This window comes from Ceratotherium simum, chromosome 19, assembly GCF_057802395.1.
Source record: "Ceratotherium simum simum isolate JZ-2026a chromosome 19, ASM5780239v1, whole genome shotgun sequence".
NCBI lineage: Eukaryota > Metazoa > Chordata > Mammalia > Perissodactyla > Rhinocerotidae > Ceratotherium > Ceratotherium simum.
Genome location: NC_141918.1, coordinates 12,460,743 through 12,483,015, shown reverse-complemented (window position 1 = coordinate 12,483,015; position 22,273 = coordinate 12,460,743). Strand labels below are relative to the sequence as shown.

Genomic DNA, 22,273 nt, shown 5'->3' with positions numbered 1-22,273 from the left:
TTGTTAAATAAAATGAAGGTATATTCATTGAATAATATACGACGCCACTCTTTGGTACTGATATGGAATGATTTCCAAGATTAAGTGCAAAACAAAAGACGGTGCTGAACAGTGTATATAATATACTTATCTTCTGTAAGAAAGGGGAGGAAACCCCCAAAATACATACAATTACTTGTCTGTGTGGAGAATATCTCTAGAATGATATATGTAAGAAACTAATAACACTGGCCGTATCCAGGGAGGGGAAGTGGGTAGCTGGAGGATAAAAGTGGGAGGGAGTCTTTTCACCGTATATTATCTTTGCCTTTTGAATCATGTACCACGTCCAAGTATTATTTATTCAAGAAAGCAAAAAAAAAAACTCCTTTTGATATTCCCTATGTTGTATGGCTAACTCATAATTTTCTAAGCTCATTACTTTTTCCTAGCATTATATTATCAATATATAATGATATTTTTTCAAATGAAATCAATACTCAGCAGTGGGTCCCTAAGCTGCATGGCTTCCACGTGCTTTTATTTATGACAGCCTTTAACAGAGCATTAAAATGAGATTGACTGCAGCTTCCAAAACTGCTATAAGGAAAGAAAATTGAGATCTAGAAGTGTTTTCAAAATAGACCACAGGAGAAACCCAGTGATATAGTTAAATTTCTTCTCAATTGAAAAAGTCTTATCTTTTAGAACTAAGGTTTTGTGTCATCTTTAATAGTCACATTCCTATATGATCATCAAAACCCACTACTTCATTGTGCAAAGCATATGAGGATGTACAGATATGTTTTATAAAATTAACTCAATAAATATTATGTGCATATTCTTTTTCATGAAGAAAAAAAAGAGAATAAAACTGAAAGAAATACATCCACATCCCTACCTTCAAAAATCTCTCATCCGTCAATAGCGCAACTTGCTTTTCTGAAGCTTGCTTTTCCACATGCCTAAAATTTTTACCATCCCACACACAAAGAGAAAATTAGACATTGTAAATATTTGAATGGCATAAGAGGAAAAAGAACTACCTAGACTGGTGGCTACATTTTTTATTTCTTCTCAAAAATAAATTCAAGATGACAGTCATGGTTTAATGGTAATTTTTAACTCCTTAAATCAGCTGTACTTCATAGTCTAAAGGTCTAATCACAAACAAAGGCCATAAACTCCAGAAATAGGAAATGTTATTTACAAAAAGTAACTCTAGAGAACCTGCAAATTATGTCCCCTTGTAAAAATATTTTTCTTTATGCCAGATTTTCACATCTAACAAAGATATCTCACGATTAAAAACGGAAGGGTTTTATTTTGCTCTGAACAAAATAAGAAGGTTACTTTTCCTTTCCCCACTTCAAAAATACCTGGATCTGAGATCCCTTATTTTACCCTAAACTCTACTACAAGATGCGTTAAATATGTACTTCTCCTTTTACCTCCTAAACGATGGAAGACGTCGGATGTTTTCACACTGGTTAGCTGATAAAAAATGTACTCTTCTCCTGGCTTCTGGGAGATTGCAGCACAGAACACTGAGAGGCTGGGAATAGAAATGCTCTAATAGAGAAAGCTAAAAGAAATGGGAAGATTAAATATATTTGTTATGCTTTGGCAGTAAATAATTTGCCCTAAGTCTGCTCCATTTTAAGGTTTCTTTTTTTTAAACAGCAAAAGTATTTATGGCACTTATTTAATAATGTCACAATAACACTGCAAACAATGCATACATAGCTATATACCTTTAATATTTTAAGGCTCCAATTTTGTGGACAAAGTGAGAAAATTGTAATCTCTGATGTATAGACTAAAAGAAACTAATATAAATGGACAGATAAGCTATCTGCAGAAGCAATTTACAATAACAGTGAATGCTGTGGGGATGAGACTGGGGTGTGATCTAAGAGTCTAATAGCTGCCCAAGTACTCATAAGAAAATACTGATCTAAAATCACTGTAAAAACTGGTCTGCTAAATAAATAAAAATACTACAATGGTAGAAGCTTTGCCTACTGATAAAAGAGAATAATGAAAAATGAGGGATGGCTAAAGAAAATGTATCTTTTTAAATTGAATTTTATTTCATGGAGGAAAACAAAGTACAGTATCTGGTAGATATAAGTATTCTAGTAACTAGAATGCTATGGTCTCCAGAGTACAAGGGGGGATTTTCCAGATTCTACCATAGCTTGTAAGATATATCTCACAAAACCATCCAAATGTTAAAAACTCTGACTCTAAGCAACGTTCTCATGACCAGTTTGGTTATTCCAAATACCTTGATACTGGAGAGAGTTCCCTAGACAGCGGACAAAACACATTCTGGTCACTGGAAAATGGCATTTCCCATCACAAATTAATAAGTTAACATACTAGCTTATATATCAATCTTAAGGTATTTGAGCTTGATCCTGCCCAAGTAAACTGATAATGAATTTCTGAGCCCATAGAGCTGAGGATCAGATATCCAAGGCTAGACAAAATCCTCCAAAATAGTCCATTCTGGAAGAATTATAAAGCTGTAAGGCAAAAAGGCCAGCGTAACTTAGAAACAAGTACAAAATAGAAAGTAACTGTTCATGTCAGGTGCTAAATTATTTTTGCACATATTAATAATCTTGTTTCTTACTTATATTTTCCAATTATATTAATGTGATAATCTTTATTCTAATGTTAACACCACTTTTTAAACATGAGAAAAGTAAAAACCAAATATGCTAAGGGATTTGCTGAGGAGGAGGAATGGAAGGAAGTCACATGTATTATAGTAGAGCTATAAATAGGATACGGAGCCAGTATTACCTAACTATTTTTTCCAATTGTGTTCTCACTATCTGGGTCAATTAATAAGTTAGCATATCCACCTAATGATGGAAGGACTTAAACATATACAGAATGATTATATACCCTATTACACCTCCTACAGAAATCAGGACTTACACGTATTTCCCACTGATGACTAGAAACACTGGATGAATGGAGTCTAAAGGCTCTGCCACTTACTAGCTATGTAACCCTGGCCAAGCTACTTAACCCAAGCCTCTGTTTCTTCATGTGCAAAACTGAGGATAATAATACATATTAATGAAACAATGTAAATACTTAGTAAAGTGCCCAGCACAAAGGAGGTGCTTAGTCAATTATCAGGAACCTATAAAATCATATAATCTGATCCCTTTTTTTTTTTGCCAAGGAAGATTCGCCCGGAGCCAACATCTGTTGCCAATCTTCCTCTTTTTTTTTTTTTTTTTTTTTTTGGTTTGAGGAAGATTGTCCCTGAGCTAACGTCTGTGCCAATCTTCCTCTATTTTGTATGTGGGTCACCACCACAGCATGGCTGATGAGTGGTGTAGGTCCATGCCTGGGATCCAAGCCCACAAACCTGGGCCGCCAAAGCAGAGTGCACTGAACTTAACCACTATGCCATGGGGCTGGCCCCCTAATCCCTATTTACAGATGAGAAAACTGAGACCCAGAGAGATAAAGTAATTTGGTTAATGTCTTTTTCTTCACTCACTTTCTCAATGGTATTTGAGACTACAGTTTATATTTCTTAAAACTCCTTCTTCCCTCGACTTCAGTGATACTCTACTTTCCACTGGCTTTCTTTCCTGTGCTTAGTCTCCTTTTCTATTGCTCACTCTTCTATGTCAGCGTGCCTTAGGGTTATACCCTCAGTCCTTTCCTCTCTCCTCTGGGTGATGCCTCATCCTCATTACATGACTTCAACTACCACCTTTTAATGATAAATCCTAAATATTTCTAGTCCAGATCTTTCTCCTGAGTGCCAAATCTTTATATCCAACACACCCCAAATTAACCATATATAAAAAGAAACTCATCCTTTTCTAACAAACTGGCTCTTCACTTGATATTAACCTGTACTCTTAATAAATGATACCAACCTCGCATCCATCTGCCAAGCTAGAACCTGTGTCTGTCTCTATGCTCCTCTCTTACACACCCTATGATCCACTTAGTCACCAGGTTTTGTCAATTCTATCTCATCCTCAAATTTGCTTCCTCCTCTCCAGTCCCACTATCATTAGCTTAGCCCTTGTCATATCTTGTCTACATTACTGCAATAGCCCTCTAATAGATCTCTCTCCCTTTACTGATGCCTTTGCCTGGAATGTTCTTCCAGGTTTGACCCAGCTAGCTCCTGTTCCTTACGATACACTTGCGCTCTCCTATGGAATCCCCAGGCAGGTTTCCTTCATAGTGGGGACTACTCAGAACTGTAACCGTGGGTTTACTCTTCCGCTTCCTTCACTAAACAATGAGCAATTTGAGGGCAGAGATTTCTTTGTTCTCTGTATCTCCAGGGCTCAGCATAGTGCTTGGCTCATAGGAGGCTCTTGATGATACTTATGAATAAATAAATGAATGAATGAAATAAATGAGAGAAGTAAATTAGAAAGTTATTATATCTCAGTATCATTTAATTTCACATATTGCTAAGGTAAACAATATTTTCTTGCTTTAAAATACATTTTTAAATTTTTTTTCCTTTTTTTTTTTGGTGAGGAAGATTGGCGCTGAGCTAACATGTGCTGCCCATCTTCCTTTTTTTGCTTGAGGAAGATTGTCCCTGAGCTAACATCCGTACCAATCTTCCTCTATTTTTTTGTATATGGGATGCTGCCACAGCATGGCTTGATGAGCGGTGTGTAGGTCTGTGCCCAGGATCTGAACTTGTGAACTCCAGGCTGCCCAAGTGGAGTGCACAAACTTAACCACTATACCACTGGACCAGCCCCTAAAATACTCTTTTTAAAAAGTATAATTTGAAAAAAAACACAAACACATATTAGCCATAAGAGACCACTACAGTGTTTTATGTGGAGGAAGAATACATATGAGAAATAATTTATAATCTTCAAGGCACTACACAAACATGAGGTACTATCATACTGCACTTTTGTTGTGAAGGTTACTAACACATGGGTTTCAATGAACTTGACAACTGGCATGTGTTCACAATGACTACACTTTGCTAAGGTATTTCAGGTAGTTGCCAAGAGAATGGAATAATATTAACTTTTAAACAACTGGGGAATGGGGTCTTTTTTTAGATTAGAAGAGATGTTATGAAGCTAAGTTCACGAATTTTCTTCTGGCAATTCAAGAAACCTTAGTGAAAATGTATTTCCAATATATAAGAATAAATATAAATGAACAAGCATATATATATATGTGCAGGAGACAGCAAACTATAGCTCATAGCCTACTTTTGTATGGCCCAGGAACTAAGAATGATTTTTACATCTTTAAAGCGTTATTTAAAAAAAGAAGCAAATGCAACAGAGACCATATGTAGCATGCAAAGCCAAAAATATTTAATATCTGGTCCTTTACAGAAAAAGTTTGCTGACCCCTCATGTATAGCATTTCCTAGGTAGAGAGTCCATAAGCTTTCATCAGACTTTCAAAAAAAGGCCCCTTCCTCCTCACCCACAAAATGGTTAAGAATCACTAGAATGGAGGGGGGGTCTTTTTCCATGTTTTTTTTCCTGAGGAAGATTCACCCTGAGCTAACATCTGTTGCCAACCTTCCTCTTTTTTTGCTTGAGGAAGAACAGCTCTGAGCTAACATCTGTGCCAATCTTCCTCTATTTTGTATGTGGGTCGCTGCCTCAGCATGGCTGACAAGTGGTGTAGGTCCACATCCAGGATCCAAACCCGTGAACCCAGGCCGCCAAAGTGGAGCGCGCCGAACTCAACCACCAAGCCACGGGGCCAGCCCCATCATTTTCCATTTTTGACACCTGAATCAATGTATTCTCTATATTTTGCTGCAAGGTAACAAACGAATGGTAGAACCTAGAATAATACAACTTGACTTTACTTATTCTAGATTTTGCCATTTAAAATGCCTTAATTATCAGAATAAATAGTTTGAAACAACATGCAAATTATTTAGAATCAGCTTGTAAATTTTCAAACCCATTAGTGTCTTCTTACCTGAAGTCCTTTTATAAAGTTCTGAATTGAGAAATCATGATACAAAAAGATGTTGGTCAGAATCTGTAACACTTTTTCACTTAGCTTAAAGGGAAATTGAGTTGTAAGAAGCAGCTGTAAGAGAGAAAAGGGGGTCAAGGACATACGCCTTGTTAGTCTTCACTCTTCATACATATCAAGTATAAAGAATGAGGCAAAGAATGATACTATGACAGTAACTATGAAAGCTATAATGGTAGCTAGGTTTTTTATGTCAAATATCAATCAAAATTTTAAATTAATTTACACAACAGTAACAACAACAAAAAGAAGCTATTCATACTACATCTTCAGAATCAAAGATGTCCATCATCCCCCATCCAAGTCCTATAACTATATAATCCCTTTTCTCCCACCAGAAGCCACTGAAGAAGCTGCAGGCTTTGGCAATTCTTGTTATCAGATAAGATTTCTTTTTCACCCCTACTGATACACATTAATGAAGAGTAACACATTATGTACTGTCAAATGAGAAACCCAAAATTAAAAGATATCTATTTTAAAAACATAAAATAGCTAAATTTGTATCATTCAGCTAGTTTTCAATGGCCTATAGTGAAGATTTTACATCCGAAAATGAAAAGTCATACTAAGCTTTTTAAACGGAAGCATAGTTACAGAAGGCCAACTGAATTTGGCCACAAACAAGCAATTTTAAATACTGTAGCTGGGTCAGTAAACCAATGGATACCACCTTTACGGGAAAAAAATGTAGAAGTGGCTAGTAAATAAATGGAAGGTTGTCATTAGTTCACCTTACACAAGCAGCATAAAGCACACCTTAAAGAAGCTGAGTCTAGTAACAATTTGTGGAAGGTCAATACTAAAGAATCGCATTTCTATTTAGGTAGAAACAGAACTAAGGTCTGGGAAAACATTAGTATTTATTTTTTTGTCAAGAGCAGCATAACAGGAAGGAGTCCACTAAAAACTTTAAATCATTTTATATACAATGTAAGAGTCAAAACATTGTTATTGTTACTAGGAAGCCATTAAATTCTATAAAACTTTATTTTAAAAACCTACAATTTTCTATTGAGTAATTACTGATTGATTGGTAGATAGATATGGAAAGATATGATCATTCTTTTCATAAGCTTATATTTTATCTGAAGAGGCAATACCCTAACACTATAAAAATCATTAATAAAAATATTAAAATATGTGAAGGAATATGTTTAATATCATACTCTGAGAGATGTAGAAATTTATTACTAACATTTACATTTATATTCTATTCTTGGCAGTTTTCTTATCATCCTATTTCACTGGTAAAATTTTTTTTTTACCTTATCAAGTACTGTAGTCAGGTGCTCCTTGCAAGACAAAGATTGGAAAAGTTCTATACACAACAGAGATGATACTGCATGAGGAAGCAACCGATGGATGATAATAGGAGATGTGGCAATTCCAAAAATGAGTATTAGTGGAAATTCATGTAGATGTTGACTAGTTTTCAAAGGAAGACACAAAAGTGGAATTTCTTCAGCAAATATATTTCAATACATCATATTTCAAAATAAGACAACTTTTATTTTAATGCCTACTTGATAAGACACTGCCAAGCAGTATCATTCTAAATACTAAAATGTTCTAGGTCACTCATTTTCCTCTGTTAAAGTAACATAGAAATAGTTATTTCCCAGACATGCTAGCTCTGAAATCAATCTTTTAATGGATCTTCTCATTTTATAAATAAGAACACAGAGGTCCAGGGAGATCAAGTGCCTTCCTGTAAGGTTATACACAATCTCAAATGTTAGAAGAGGTAGGTGTTAGATACCATTCAATTTAACCTCTCACCCAAAGTTTGAGCCCTACTTACATTAGACATCCAGCCTATGCTTTAAGAGTTCAGTGACATGAAGTTCACTAATTTTCAAGGTAACTTACTCTATTTACGGACATTTCTAACAAACACTATGTCATCCAGTCATGACAGCTAAGAATTAGAAAACTTCTCTTACACATATGTAAGACATATTTTTAATGGACATCATTAAAAAATGTTCTATCCTTTCCTCACATTCTTAACTCAAACTTATTGAACATGATTTATTCTTAGCATTACCAGTATGAACACAAATGACTTCCACAGCGTAAAACAGCACTATCTTTGAAAGCTATTGCAGGTCAGAGCCCTCTGTATCATGGCTAATGACTTTGCTTGCTCCCTCCTGTTAGTTATTGCTTTTCAGTATTCTAGCTGTATGCAGTTCTTTTTTTTTTTTTTTTTTTTTTTTTTTTTAAAGATTTTATTTATTTTATTTTTTCCCCCCAAAGCCCCAGTGGATAGTTGTGTGTCGTAGCTGCACATCCTTCTAGTTGCTGCATGTGGGACTCGGCCTCAGGATGAACGGAGAAGTGGTGCCTCGATGCGCACCCGGGATCCGAACCCGGGCCGCCAGCATCGCAGCGCGCGCACTTAACCACCAAGCCAGAGGGCCGGCCCCTGCAGTTCTATCTTCATAGGAGTAAAGTGCCTGGACTCTGTTACTGTTCTAAGTTCTTCTTTACTTTTGATAGTAAAATTAGTCACAAGTCTGAGCTCCAAAAGAAGTAAAGCTTTTCTGTCACTATTCTGTACTGTGTGTTTTTCTAGCATGTTAAGCAGTTTAGCGTTAGCATTAAGAAAAGTCTTAGGATTAGTTTAGTTGCAGTGGGAAAATAAAGACACTATCAAGATAGGAATTATAAATATAATAGTAAATTATAACACAATATAGCTTTAGGCAAATGTAGCCATAACTATTAAGCAACATACAGTAGAAGCCAAAATAAATTTTATCCTAAAAAATGTACCATGGGAAATGCATGTCACTGGATTTTTAAAAATATGGTTAGTTACTTCAATTCTGAGTCAAACAGGATTGCTTTGAAGATCCAATGAGATCATGAAAGTAATTTCTCATAGAAATATTATATAAGATAATGTTATTTAGAAAACCTTCTGGCTCAGTAGAGCTGTACGTAACTCAGAGCTTCTAAGGTGGGATAGGTATTAGAAAATAAGACCTGACAAAAATATCTCAACCTGGAGCAGTTTATCCATTTAATGGGCAAGTAAGAGACAGACAACCTAGGTGAGAGAAACTATTTTTTACTGCCTTATCATGATCATTGAAAACTGGCTAACTTTCATCTTTTGATTCTCATTCTTAGCTCAAAAAAGCAAAGGAAAATCTGATAGGAGGTCTTTGAACATTCAATTATAAGGAATTTGAAATCATCTTGGTTTCCATCCAGTTGGTATTAAAATGAAGGTTAAATTGCCATTCATTTTATCCAAAAAAGGTTGCTTTTTAAGTTAGAAGTTATATGTTTTCTTAAAAAAAAGACTTCTGGCAAAAGCCAGATGATATACCATCTACCTGCTGATAATTATGAAGTCTTGGAGTACTTTTGTGGTGAAGCTTTCCATATCCTTTAAGATAAGCACAACAGGAGGAGACTGCCATTGGCTAGAAGTCCTCTTTTTCCTTGGCATTTTTGGGTCTGTCTTCTTTGAAGCCATTGTGGAAAGAAGGAATCAAAAGTAAGCCTTACTCCCAGACAATGCTATAATGCCACATGCTGATATATCTCCCTTTACATTCCACAGTAACATTGTTTCTTTTATTTCTCCCACATATTAAATAGAAACTCATTCCAACAGTTATTAGCAGAATCTTTCTGTGTCTGACATGGGACTAATAACCAAGAAGAAAAAGTAATAACCAAATAATAGAAAAAGTAATAACCAATAACCAAAAGTAAAATCTATAACTCATATGAAATATTTATATTTTCTGCTATCTGAGAAAATGACAGGAAAAGCATGGAGAGAAGAGAACATTTTCTGTAAATTTGATTTATCTGTTGGTAGAATGTTATGTTTTGCTTTGCTTTAAGGTAAGAACTAGTATTTTCAATTAAAAAGCATAATGAATAACACTACTTGCTGCTCTGCTACTGTGAAATTTCAAGTTGAAAAGCATCTTAAATATCATCTGGTCCAATCCCAATCTTTTAAAGATACCTGACATAAATTACATGTAGCGTTTGATTTCTAGAAAGTCTAAAATTATGGATCAACTTAGATATTATGGTAAGCATTAAACCCAGTTTAATCCCTATATAAAACAAAATGAAACTTTACTTATGATGACTTCAGCAAATATGTTCATCAGAAAATGTCACCACAGTATTTTTTCCCATACTACTTGGCTACACAGCATCATAAACTACGGCTGTGGTTTTATGGGACAGTTACCCATGAATCACGTAGGTTATTCGTTTTCACCAGAGACTGTCATGGTAGAATGGAACTTCTTTTTATTTATCTGCTTGTTGAACACACTTTACTTACAGAGCATTTATTTTCCAAGTATTCTAAACATGGAACAAATTAGATATTTTTTTTAAAAAAAATATGACTTCCTCATTGGACTAAGCTGACAAGGGGTATTGGCAGCACGGTTCTACTGCACAAAAGCAAATACCAAAGAACCTAAGAGATAGCATATTAAAGTTATAGCCATTGTCACAGAGATAGAACCTGTGGCAGAACCAATTTCTGAGCTGTTTTTGTCACTAGATGACATTCTCCCACAAATAAAATGGCCTTGTAAGCACCTAAACATTTAACAGGAATTAGGCTGCACACTGATAAAAGAATACTTTTAAACTCTAGTAGCCTTAGGAAAATAAGTAGCTACTATTAAATTAACAGCTAGTGCTGCGTAAGCATATTCTTATTAGAACAAAACAGTACTATGTTTAATATAATTCCAAGCCTCTTCAATCATATGTCAATTTTCTGGGAGAAAACTGTCAGTTTACATTTACCTGTGTGACATTCATATACCAACTGGAAAGAGAATCCATTGAACAATGTGTCTTTTTCTGGGTGACCTGAACACTTTCCTCCTCTTTGGATTCAACATCTACACAGCACTCCATCAACTGTGAGACCAGCTTTTGCAAAAAATGTTTCATATCTGCAGAATATACAAGGTAAGAAAAGTTATCTCCTCTAGAGAATGTAGAATGTGTTTTTCTATACTTAACATTAATATAACTAACATAATATTTAATATATTAACTATTAATGTTCATAAGTATCCTCTCTGTAATAAATTTCATTAATTCAGACTTAACACTAGGCCAAAGTTTATGTGCATTATCTATTATAAAAGTATTACTTAAGCAAATGTGTAAACATGAAAACTATAAATTATATTAGGAATAATATGTATTTAAATTACACTGGACAATAAAAGTTTTTTAAGCCCCCTATAAAAAGACAAAAGTTTTATTTACATAAGTTATTTTACTGATTATAAACCTTCCTTATAGTCATTTTTAAAGATGTCCTAAGGGCTTTACTTAATTCCAATCAGTTTATGAATATGAAAGTAACATAAGCACAGAAAGCCCTTATATCAGTCCAAATCTAAGCACATTTTACTCTATTAGTGTCCACATCCTTTATGATTTAATGGCTTCAGATACCCAAGATTACCTCTGGCAATGGACTATTTCTACTATGGTGGCCTTTCAAAATGCAACAATAAGATGATTTGAGGCTGTAAATATGAGCCTATGTAGTCGACTCTCTGTTGGGCTAAATAAGAGCTCCCTATTCCTCAATTCTCAGCCCTCTGTCCCAAACCTTCCTACCTACTAAAATTTCACTGGGTTAAGGAACACATCTTACAAAATGCTTGGACTATTACTGGCAGTGAGGCTGATATGACAGGGATGGGGTTGAAACTAACGAAGCAAAAGGTGGCAGAGTTCTGCAACAGTCAAGATTACTCTGGGAGGCACTAAACTTCACCCTGCCAAAAATAAAGGGAGAAGGACAAAGAGATTTGTAACATCTCACCAAGGTGATTATGGCATTTATACTTTACCTGGACAATCTTTAGCTTGCAATGAGACTACATATGGTGTGACATTATTCTGAAGGGCTTCTGTTAGACTTCTGAATGTTAAATCATGATCTGTTACATTCACACCTGTGGGGTAATATATCAATATTATACCATCATTTTTATTATTAATAATAACAAAAGCTATTTAATATGTCAAGTGAATTACTAAGTAAAAATATTTTTAAAACATGATTAATAACAGAAATTAAGAAAATATATGAAGAGATCTCCATTAACAATAGATATCTAAAGGCACATGCTATACTTATTTGTCAGGAAAGGTATTCAGCACAATTTCTCTTTTACAAAATTACTGAGGATGTGTAGTTGACCCCAGAAAACATTGTAGGAGTAATTTCATTACTTTGTCAAATTCATAAAGAGCTCTCTAAAATAATCATTCAAAAATAAGGGGCTATGGATTCCAGCTTTACTGTGACTCTGACTTACCAACTTAACACTATTAATGATCAAAGTAGTAGATACAGTAGGTAAAATGTACACTAAGCTGATTTCTGAGGGAGGAGCCTAAAAACAAATAAAAACTTTAGAGTCCTTTTGATACTTACTGAACCCCTGGTTCTCATTTCCACAAATCAGAGTTTTAGTGCTCTGCATGCAGTTAACATGAGTGGAAATTTCCTCACTATTTTGGAAAAACTTCTATTAACTGATACCTTCCTTAATGTCACAATCTATGATTTCTAGAAAGTGCTTTGGTGCTTAGGCAGGTGCCAGCAGTAGACATCTTGAAATTGTTTGAGACTTGCTACTATAAAACTTCCATTGCTTGGAAGAAAAAGAAAAGGTTCAGAATCATCCATGACATCAATAAGCAACATTTTTTTTTTCTAAGAGAGCCAACAAATAACAATGTTGGCAGGGTATTTTTAAATGGATATACCTTTTTGAAAATAAAAAATGTGCAACTGTGCTTAAGCATTCTTTGAGTACAGATTTTTTTTTTATAGTATCAAAACGATGTTCCTAGCATGCATCATGGTCTATGACTGTGATACTACATCTCTGAACAAATTTGGGAGTTTAGTAAAACACTGGCTTATCCTGTCTTTCACTGACTGACTTTATAAGCTATTTAACACTATGTTCCTTAAAACAATGAACTCGTTTACTACAAACAAGATAATCAACAATGTCTGTAACTGGAAAAATGTTCTCCTCAGACCACTGACTTTGAAACATATGATTTCCATTAGCTTCTTTTCTCCTTTTGGCAGTAGGCAGAGCAAGGATTCAAACAGTGCTCTCACACAATCTATCAGGTCATCCCTCTTGATTGTGTTTTCCCCACTCCACGCCAACTGCTGTAACCTGGCAGTAGAGAAAGAAAGCACCCAACAGGATAGGCTGGCCATCGCTGGGCCTCTGTCTCTCCTCCATAAATGGAAGGGGTTTTGAAATTAAGGGGCAGGCTGCAAAGTAAAGCTGGTTCACAGCATTGTAAAAATTATTCCCTGGAGTCTTGTTACTCAGAGAGGTTTTGGGATTAGCAATATGGGCATCAGCTGGAAGCCTGTTAGAAATGCAGAATTTTAGGTCCCACCCCAGACCTATTAACAAAAATTTGCATTTTAATAAGATCCTCTGGAAGTTACTTGTAGGTACATTAAATTTTGAGAAGTATTGCCCTGAATATCAGGAACAAGATTTAGGTAATGAACAGTATTAGAGGTAGTATTACGCAAGAGAATTAATTTCTTATCTCAGAGCCCACTAGTATAACAAAACCTGAATAAATAACAAATTGGAAGTGAAATGAAGAGTATGTTTGGAATCCAAATAAACTCAACTCTCTTTTCAACAAAGAATGAAAGAAATTTGCTAATATTCTAAATAAATTTTTTCCATTATCTTGCAATCCAGATGTTTGGTAAAAATGGGATATTAATGATAGATATTTAAGTACCTAAGAAATTTACAACCTGTAGTCTGAAGGCAATTTATATATAATTCATCCAAATCCCCTTTGAAATAATTCATTTTAATGCAATATTATAAAACAATCCAAGACTGAAAAACTAAGCACAAGGAAATAAAACTAAGGTCATAGAGTAATTCCACTGAAGATATGATTAAAAAGTATAAAAATCAAATTTATTAACCTACTGGTGGTTTCTTTATTACCAAATTCAAATCTCATATATTCTCCTAACATAACCAAGGAAGAAAGAGTAACAAATATATTTCCCCTTCATTTTTCTGACAAAAAGTTGAAGAGGGAAGTAGCTAAATTTAGATCAATTTCTTTTAATTTACAGATGTATGATCAATATATGGAACTTTTACTGGTTCTGAAAGTACGCAAAGCAAACTATAATTGGTTTAATTCTGTAAATGAAAGAGACAAAACAGGTTTATCAGAACAGATTATTCCCCACTATTCTCAACAACAAAACCGGCAATTTAAAAAAAACCAAACACGTGTACATACCTAGAACAAGAGCAGCAGCTGGAATTTCTCTGAGTTTTATTTGACTACCCCAGTCTTTTAAATTCTTCTGGAATCCAGAATGAGACTTTTGCAGAAATTCGATTAGACTGTCAAACAGGTTTTTATTTAATTCCTCTTGTAGTCGCTATAAAGAAAACACAAAACTTTATGAATTATTATTAGTAGTAATCTGATGAGTCTTTCCAAGTTTGGGAAAGAAAACTGTCACGAATTCAACTGCAAAGACTACAGGTAAAATGATTATAAAATGGATAAAATAAAAAATGTTTTTTTCCTTAAATCCAGTGATTAGTGCTTTGGATTCCCTCATTAAAGAATCCCATTTATTCATTCAACAAATATCTACTATCCACCTTACAAAGGAAAGATAGGCTCTACCCTAAAAAAGTGAAGAAACTGAGCAAGAACACTTACAATTAAAACACACTGTGTAGAGTGCTATGATAATATGGTCATGCACTGCATAACGTTTCAGTCAACGACGACCACATATACAACGGTGGTCCCATAAGAATAGTACCATATAACCCAGGTGTGTAGTAGGCTATACCATCGAGGTTTGTGTAAGTACACTCTATGATGTTCGCACCTAACGATGAATTTCTCAGAACATATCCCCCTCGTTAGGCAACGCACGACTGTATAGGAACAAAGAGTAGGATCACCCAGCTTAAGCTGAGGATGTGATATAGCTGAGCCAAAGCATTAGAGCAGGTTATGGAGGAGGTGATGGTAGGTAAAAGAAAGCTAGAAGGAATGGAGAGTGAAGGAGGCAAGGAAGGAAGCAAGCACCAAACATCTGGGGAACCACAGATATAGCTAAACATGAAGAATTTGAGAAGTGGTAGGGAAGGAGACCAGATAAATAAGCAAGGTCAGATGAAGAAAATACATATATGATGTTAAAGGCTTTGGATTTTATCCTGTGGGGAGAACCACTGAAGGGATTTGAAGCAGAGATATGATTAAATCAGGGTAAAGAAGGGTTAATCTGGCAGCACTGTAAAGGCCAGATTAGAAGGGATCTGAGAGGCTGCACTGGTAGAGGGGCTGGAAAAATCCCTGCAGCCTGGCATAGGGCTGTATCTGCCTGAAGGGAAGACTTTCCTAATTTGGCCAATGGTGCCACTAGGGCTAGTGACAGACCTGAAGGGTTTGACATCACAGGCAGGGACGTGAGGAGGATATGACAATCCAGGTTAAGAAATGAAGGGGGTCTAAACGGGAAACCACGAACTCAAATAACTTCAAGGGTCACATGGAATTCACGAATAAGCAAAGTCAGTAGGTGTAAAGCAATAAGAGTGGTGGGAAGCAGTAATAAACTGGAGAGTGCATCATAATCCTCCAAAAGGCATTAAAAAACAAAAAAAATACAACACTGTTGGGCAAGATGTTGGCCCTAGAGCTACGACTTTGCTATGGCGGTAAAATTTTTCAAAGATCGAATATAAAGAACATGGTAACTGGGTATGAGGATGAGGGAGTCAAGTAGTTTAGAAATAGCTTGATTTCTTAATATGTATAACTGAATGGACAATTTAGTGTCACCACTTAAAAGCTGTGAGGATATGTAAAAGGCCACTTGCCTTAGCAGCTATCATTATAAACATATGTTCTGGTACCTGAAGCTATGCTTAATACTTGGAATGTGAAGGTTTTTTTTACCATATACAGATACGGTTAACAAATACTATTTACATTTCATAAATACTCTTGTAAATTGATGGAAGGGAAGATGGGAAGAAACAAACATTAGATTTACATATTAGAGAAATGTTAAGTTATTAAAAAAAGTATTCACCTCAGTTTCAGATTTCATCTGCTGCCATATCAAATGATAAGTTTCGAATCGAAGCTTACTGTCCTCAGACTCATCTTTCCCTTTATTAAAATAGTCCTCTAAGAACACAGAAAGAAATAAGTCAGCTTCTTTTTCATAAAAGTGAGAAAATCTCTGTGCAAAGTCACACAGTAAGTGATGGGGTTGAATTTTTTTACATATATCAAAAATATATCTATTTGGAGAGAGGTAACATTCAATATCCTTAATTTTCTTTATATAGCTTATATTTTTACTATATTAATTGTATGTATAAAATTAAAAATATCTTCTTTAATTTTTAGATTGTATTTCTACTATTTACTTTTGAATTTCTAACAGTTTTTATTTATTTAAATGGCTTTGGTTTGACATACATTTAACATTAACTTATTTTCATTATTTGTTCTTGTTCTAAGGCCTTATATACTTTACTTCACATATTTGCTTTGAATTCACCTTTATTAAATGATTCTTACTACAATTTTTGTTCTTTTGTTTGATTGACATAGTTTAGCCTAACCTTTTATTTAGTCTGCATTATTTAATATCCTTTTTGAATGTTTTCCTCCAAATAGCCATTTTTCATAATACCATTTACTGCAGTGGTTTTCAAAATTTTTAAACCATGATCCACATTAAGAAATACACTTTACATCATAATCCAACACAAATACATATAACAGAAACAAAAACAAAAGGCCCACAAACAATACTTATCCTTATCATGTGATAGCAAATGTTTTCTATTGTTTTTTAAAACTATCATGACCCACTAAACTGATTTCATGACTCACACTTGAGTTATAACCTTCAGTTTGAAAAACAATCAATTATTGAATAATCCATCCTTTCTCCCACTGATTTGAGATGCCCTTATTGTCTAAATACTTACTGAGTTGGGGAGAAATGACATTTTTAATATGTTAAAAAATTCACATCCAAAAACATTACAAGTCTCTTCATTTAATCAAATATTTTACCTTTTCCTTATAGTTTTCTACTTTCGTTCATATTTCTTGTTGTTTACTGCTAGGTATTTTATTCTAACAGCTAGAACTTTCACAGTATTAAAAAATATTTGTGAAAGTACCTATTTTGTTCCTGACTTTACTGAGATGCTGCTAGTATTCTATCATCAAGTTTTAATGTTAACTGATAATTTGGCATAGAAATTCTCTTTCATGTTAAGGAAGCTGCCTTCTAGTCCCACAGTTGACTCAGAGGTTTTAGCAAATATTGATTTTCTAATTTTGTCAAACCTTAGAATATACTGAAGTCATCATATGGTAAAATGGTAGACAAGGTTATAGCATAAAAACGCAAACAAAAAAAGCAAGGAGATACAATATTACTAAGAGACAGAACAGAATAACAAGGTAACCTCATATAGAACAAAAATAGTCATTTCCTTTTGATAATGAATAAAATCATAGTAAAATGTTAAAGCGGCAAATCAAGACATGAACTTTTTATGTGCTGAATAACACTGCATCAAAACAGGTAACTGTTTTGAAAAAACTGTTAGAAATTGGGAAACAACAGCACTAGGGCACTTGAACCTGTTACCATGACTTCTCTCAGTCATTCTAGATCAGGTAAGTAAAATACAAACAAGCACTGAGAGGACCTGAAGAATGTAAGTGGTCACTGTTGTCGTCAGGTTCCCTCCAGCTCCCACTCACAGTGCTTCACTTCAGTGTGAACATCTCCTACAGGGCCTGTGCTGCCGCCAGTATCTCTCTGTCTTGCCCCGCCCGCCAGTTCCTGCCCAGTTGTTTTCTAGGATTCTCTTAGGTATACGCCCAAGCATCAAGTCAGGGGACAGACGGTCGGCAAAACGCAGAGCATATTCCTACTACGTCAGGCAATCTGTTTCAAGAATTGAAGCCAGTGAAGGCAAGTGCTAAAATCTGGATATGTTTTCCTTGTTACTGCTCCATCTGTCTATAATCAAGGTCAATACCTCTAAGATTCTTATATTATAATGGTATCTGTTGTTCTTAGATCACCACAATGAAAAAAAAACAAACTTAATGTACTTCTAAAGCAAAGTTCAAATTATATGATTATACACATTAGGTTTACCAATACTAAAAACTTTAAACAAATTTTAATAAATTGTAGTTGAAATTCAATACAAAAAGTTCTAAGCAAAAACTTGCCTCATATTATGAGAGGCAGTATCAAGTAACTGTTAGACCACGGGCTCTGGAATCAGACAACTTAGGTTCAAATCCCAGCTCTGCTACTTATTTATTAGCACCATCACTGAGAAAGTTCTATGTCTATATATGAAGTATCCTCATACATTTTAGTGGAGATAAAAAGAACACATTCCTCATAGTTTGCTGAGAGGCTTAAACAAATTAACACATATAACGTGATCAGAAATAGTCTGGCACATAATAAACACTCAATAAATGTTAGCAATTTGATTAGTTACAATTACATTGCTGATGATATCAGATGTCATTTCATGCTATGTATCCTTCATGGATAATGGGGGAAGAAGTCCTGAATTTTCTCTGAAAATGAACTATTTCTAGTCAAGTTTAGCAATCTCCAACATTAAAGAAACTTGTTCATAAGTCAATCACTTAAAAATAAATTAATTTTAATGTAGCTATTCTTCACTATTTAAGAGTCCATCATTGACACTTTTCATTTTTGGGGGGGAGGAGGGCAAGGAATACAGACAGCTTCAGGTTTCCTTGAGACTAAGTTTACAAGGGTATAAAGCTCAAGATCACTCTTTATTCCTCTATTAATGAGAAACTAGATTCTTATCCTAAGTCATACTTTCTACCCTCTGTTCCCCTCAGTATGAACCATTATTTTATTACGAGCACAGGTCATATCCTTGAGCAGAGGCCTCTTATCTAGCTAGTCTCAAACTGAAGGATTAATACCCTATGGTCTGCATCATGTCATGATTTGGAAAAATCCTATTCTATATATTCAAGTTATTTATTTCCTTAGTCAAACAATGGTATAGTTCAGCTTTTCCTTGTTAATTCAAAACTAGTGCATGAGTATGCGTAATTCCCTGTCATAATTTTTCCACTGGAATTAATCTTCGCAGTGCTGAATATAGAGTGTAAATACTCAATAAGCCCGTGGGGAGCTTTTAAAAAATACCAACACCTGGGTCCCACTCACAGAGATTCTGATTCAGTTGGTCTAGGTTGGGGTCTGGGCATTGGTGTCTTTAAAAAGTTCCCCAAATTGAAATCTGAGTAAGGTCGGTGGATTGTACCAATGTCAGTTTCCTGGTTGTGATGCTATACTATAGTAATGCAAAATATTACCACTGGGGACAACTGGGTGAAGGGTACAGAAAAATAAAAAAAACTTTCTTTTTTAAAAAGTTCCCCAAGTGATTCTAGTGTGCAGCCACAATTGAGAACCAGTGCAATAAACACTTTCTGACTGACAGTAATATTGTGATTTGTTTGAAGAAGTCAAGTCTTCTTAACTTGATCACTAAATAGATACCTGGAGATAAATAAAGTGAAGACAGTATCTTCTTTTTTAATAATTTAATTTTATTGAGGTATAATGTACAAACAGTATGCCCATTTTAATAGTCTGATATGTCCTAACAAAAGTATACACTCATATAACCACCCCCTCAATCTAAGGAACATTTCCATCACTCCAAAAAGACCCTCTTGCCCTTTTGCAGTCAATTCCCCCTACCTCACCCCAGGAAACCACTGAGATTTTTAAGACAATCTCTTTTAAAACATAGTGACATATCCTTTGAAGGAAATTTACATTACCATTTGCCTTTTGAAGGTATATTTGGATTCCCTTTTAGATTAGAACGCTGGGGTGTACCCTTATCCCTTTGACCTACACCTCAGAACACAACTGCTACATCAACATGATAAGTAAGCCAAGCTTAGACAAGAGAATTACTAAATTCAATTAGGGTTAGGTTAGTTCTTAAAGTTTAAGACTTGGGGGAGGAAAACCAACAAATATGATAATAAGACATCTTACCTATTGGCACAGAGATCTTTCTCTTCTTGAAGTTTGGCTTAAACACAAAGCAGCCCTATAAAAAAGAAAGCAAGCATAAAGTCAAAGCCAAAGAGCAGACAAATCTGATTAACTAAGTATTTTATGGATAAGCAGATTTAAAAAAAAAAGAAGATGTTTCTTTAAAGTGCTAAGAAATCACATCTCTTCTATCTGAATTATAGAAAGAAAAATCTTAAACAGGGGGACTACCCATTTCTTTCTCCTCCTTCCCATGGGATGTTCATCTTTGATTTTGCTCTTTGGGACCTGATCTAAGAGACAAAGAAAATAAAAGCTGATGAAATTTAAACCCAGAACGGTTCCATTTTTTATAAAACTTAGATTAAAATGAAGTGCTATATAGATTAAAATGAAGATCAAGAAGACTGAAAATAGATCTCCCATCTCAAAGAAGTATTTATTATTTAATTAAACTCCAAGTATCTAGATCCTTGACAGGAAATAGATAATTTTGGCTATTGTTTCACTTTACATACCTTTCTTCATCTGATAAACCCTTATTCATTTATCCATTAAAGTTCCACTCAAACTCATCTGCTCTGGGAAACCTTCCCCAATTCTGTAGTCAGAATTACTCCTCCTGAGATATCAGAGTACATGAATATCTTTATTTTGCTTTGTTTTAAATCACTCTCATCGTGTATCATAGTTATTTATGGGTCTGTCTCCCGAAGTAGCTTGTAAGCACCTTCAGAGCAGACTGCATTTAATTCGTAATTGTTTCCCCCATGTTTAGGATAGTGTTAACATTTACATTAGGCCATCAGTATATGGAATGAATGAATGCTTGCCAAGTAATTTTCCTGTTAATTTTCTAGCTACATTTATTTTCATATTATTATTTGACTAGTGATACACAGCCCCCAAGCTACTGGCTCTATGTTAATTCAATCCTAAAGCCATGCATCATGGATAGCTTCTTAAAGATTGCCATTTCTACGGAAAATGAAAGAAATATACCTAGAAAAAGTCATCTCAGGATAGTGCTAAAGACAGCTGTGCAAATATAAAGGGGCCATTTATAAGAATTGTGCCTTATACTCTTGTATCTACAAACTAGTGGAACTATCTGAAATATGCATACATATTTAGAAAAATCATAGTACCACGACAAGCTTGTCATTGCCTCTTTTCTATATCCACCTGCAATTCAGTAAAGGAAAAGGAGCTATGAAGGAGTGAGAGATGAAGAGTGCCAGGAATGGAGCCTCATATGGCAGTGGTAGTAATATGGTTAACCACTGTGAACAGCTGATCAAGTGATGGTGTTTGAGATGGAGGAAGAAGTCTAGGAGGAGAGCCAACAGCCAGAAAATATGGCAAGGAAAGGGAAGTTGAGATAGGTTATTTAAAAAAAAAAAAAAAAGCTGGCAGTTCCATGAACTCCTGAAATAGTCCTTAAAGATTTTTATTTATGTAAGTTTCCTTCATAATCATCTCAATACAAGCATTTCTGTTATAATACCATAAATGCTTTCCTAAAAAAAAGAAAAATCTCACAATTCTGCAAGATATACAAAAATAAGAGAGGCTTATGCAACAAAAAAGATTAGGGGAGAGATCACTCAAAACCTATGGAACTTTATAACCAGGGCAAAATAAAAACAGTACCAAGCCTAATAAAAATACTAGCATAGTTAAATCTAGCATCACAGTCAGTCAATCCTTTCTAACCTTAAACCCTATGGCTTGTAGTTCCTCCTTGATACGTAGTCTTGGAAGGCACTGCCATTAAGATAGTCTTCATGATTTCACAAACCCTTTCAGATGGATTATCTCATGTGATCCTCACAGTAATCCTCTGAAAGAATAAAAGCTAATATTTATGAATGCTTAAAAAAAATTTAATTTCATTGAAATTAAAAATTGGATCCATGGTATAGCCTTCTTCATTAATCCACTGTTTTAACATAGGGAGAAATGTCTTTGCAGCTTCTTCACCTGCATTCTCAGATTAACAGCCAGCTTAACTTCAGGGGTTTCGTGTTGCACTCATAATATTACTAAAGGTCTTAC

General features: G+C 34.8%; 1 protein-coding gene across 5 annotated transcripts in view; it reads right to left on the bottom strand.

Annotated features, from left to right (window-relative positions):
- Positions 1-22,273, bottom strand: part of ORC3 (origin recognition complex subunit 3) — a 58,913-nt gene that overhangs the window by 35,271 nt on the left and 1,369 nt on the right. For 3 of the 5 annotated variants that reach the window (XM_087443862.1, XM_087443859.1, XM_087443860.1), the window contains exons 2-11: positions 20,216-20,270; positions 16,190-16,287; positions 14,365-14,509; positions 11,892-11,996; positions 10,822-10,973; positions 9,366-9,496; positions 7,284-7,443; positions 5,956-6,069; positions 1,431-1,564; positions 881-944 (exon numbers count right to left, since the gene is read on the bottom strand). In XM_087443862.1, the coding sequence (XP_087299988.1) occupies positions 881-944; positions 1,431-1,564; positions 5,956-6,069; positions 7,284-7,443; positions 9,366-9,496; positions 10,822-10,973; positions 11,892-11,996; positions 14,365-14,509; positions 16,190-16,287; positions 20,216-20,270 (1,158 nt within the window). Of the gene's footprint in view, positions 1-880; positions 945-1,430; positions 1,565-5,955; positions 6,070-7,283; positions 7,444-9,365; positions 9,497-10,821; positions 10,974-11,891; positions 11,997-14,364; positions 14,510-16,189; positions 16,288-20,215; positions 20,271-21,931; positions 22,059-22,273 lie in introns of all 5 variants that reach the window. The other 2 variants (XM_087443863.1, XM_087443861.1) reach the window with 2 other exon arrangements.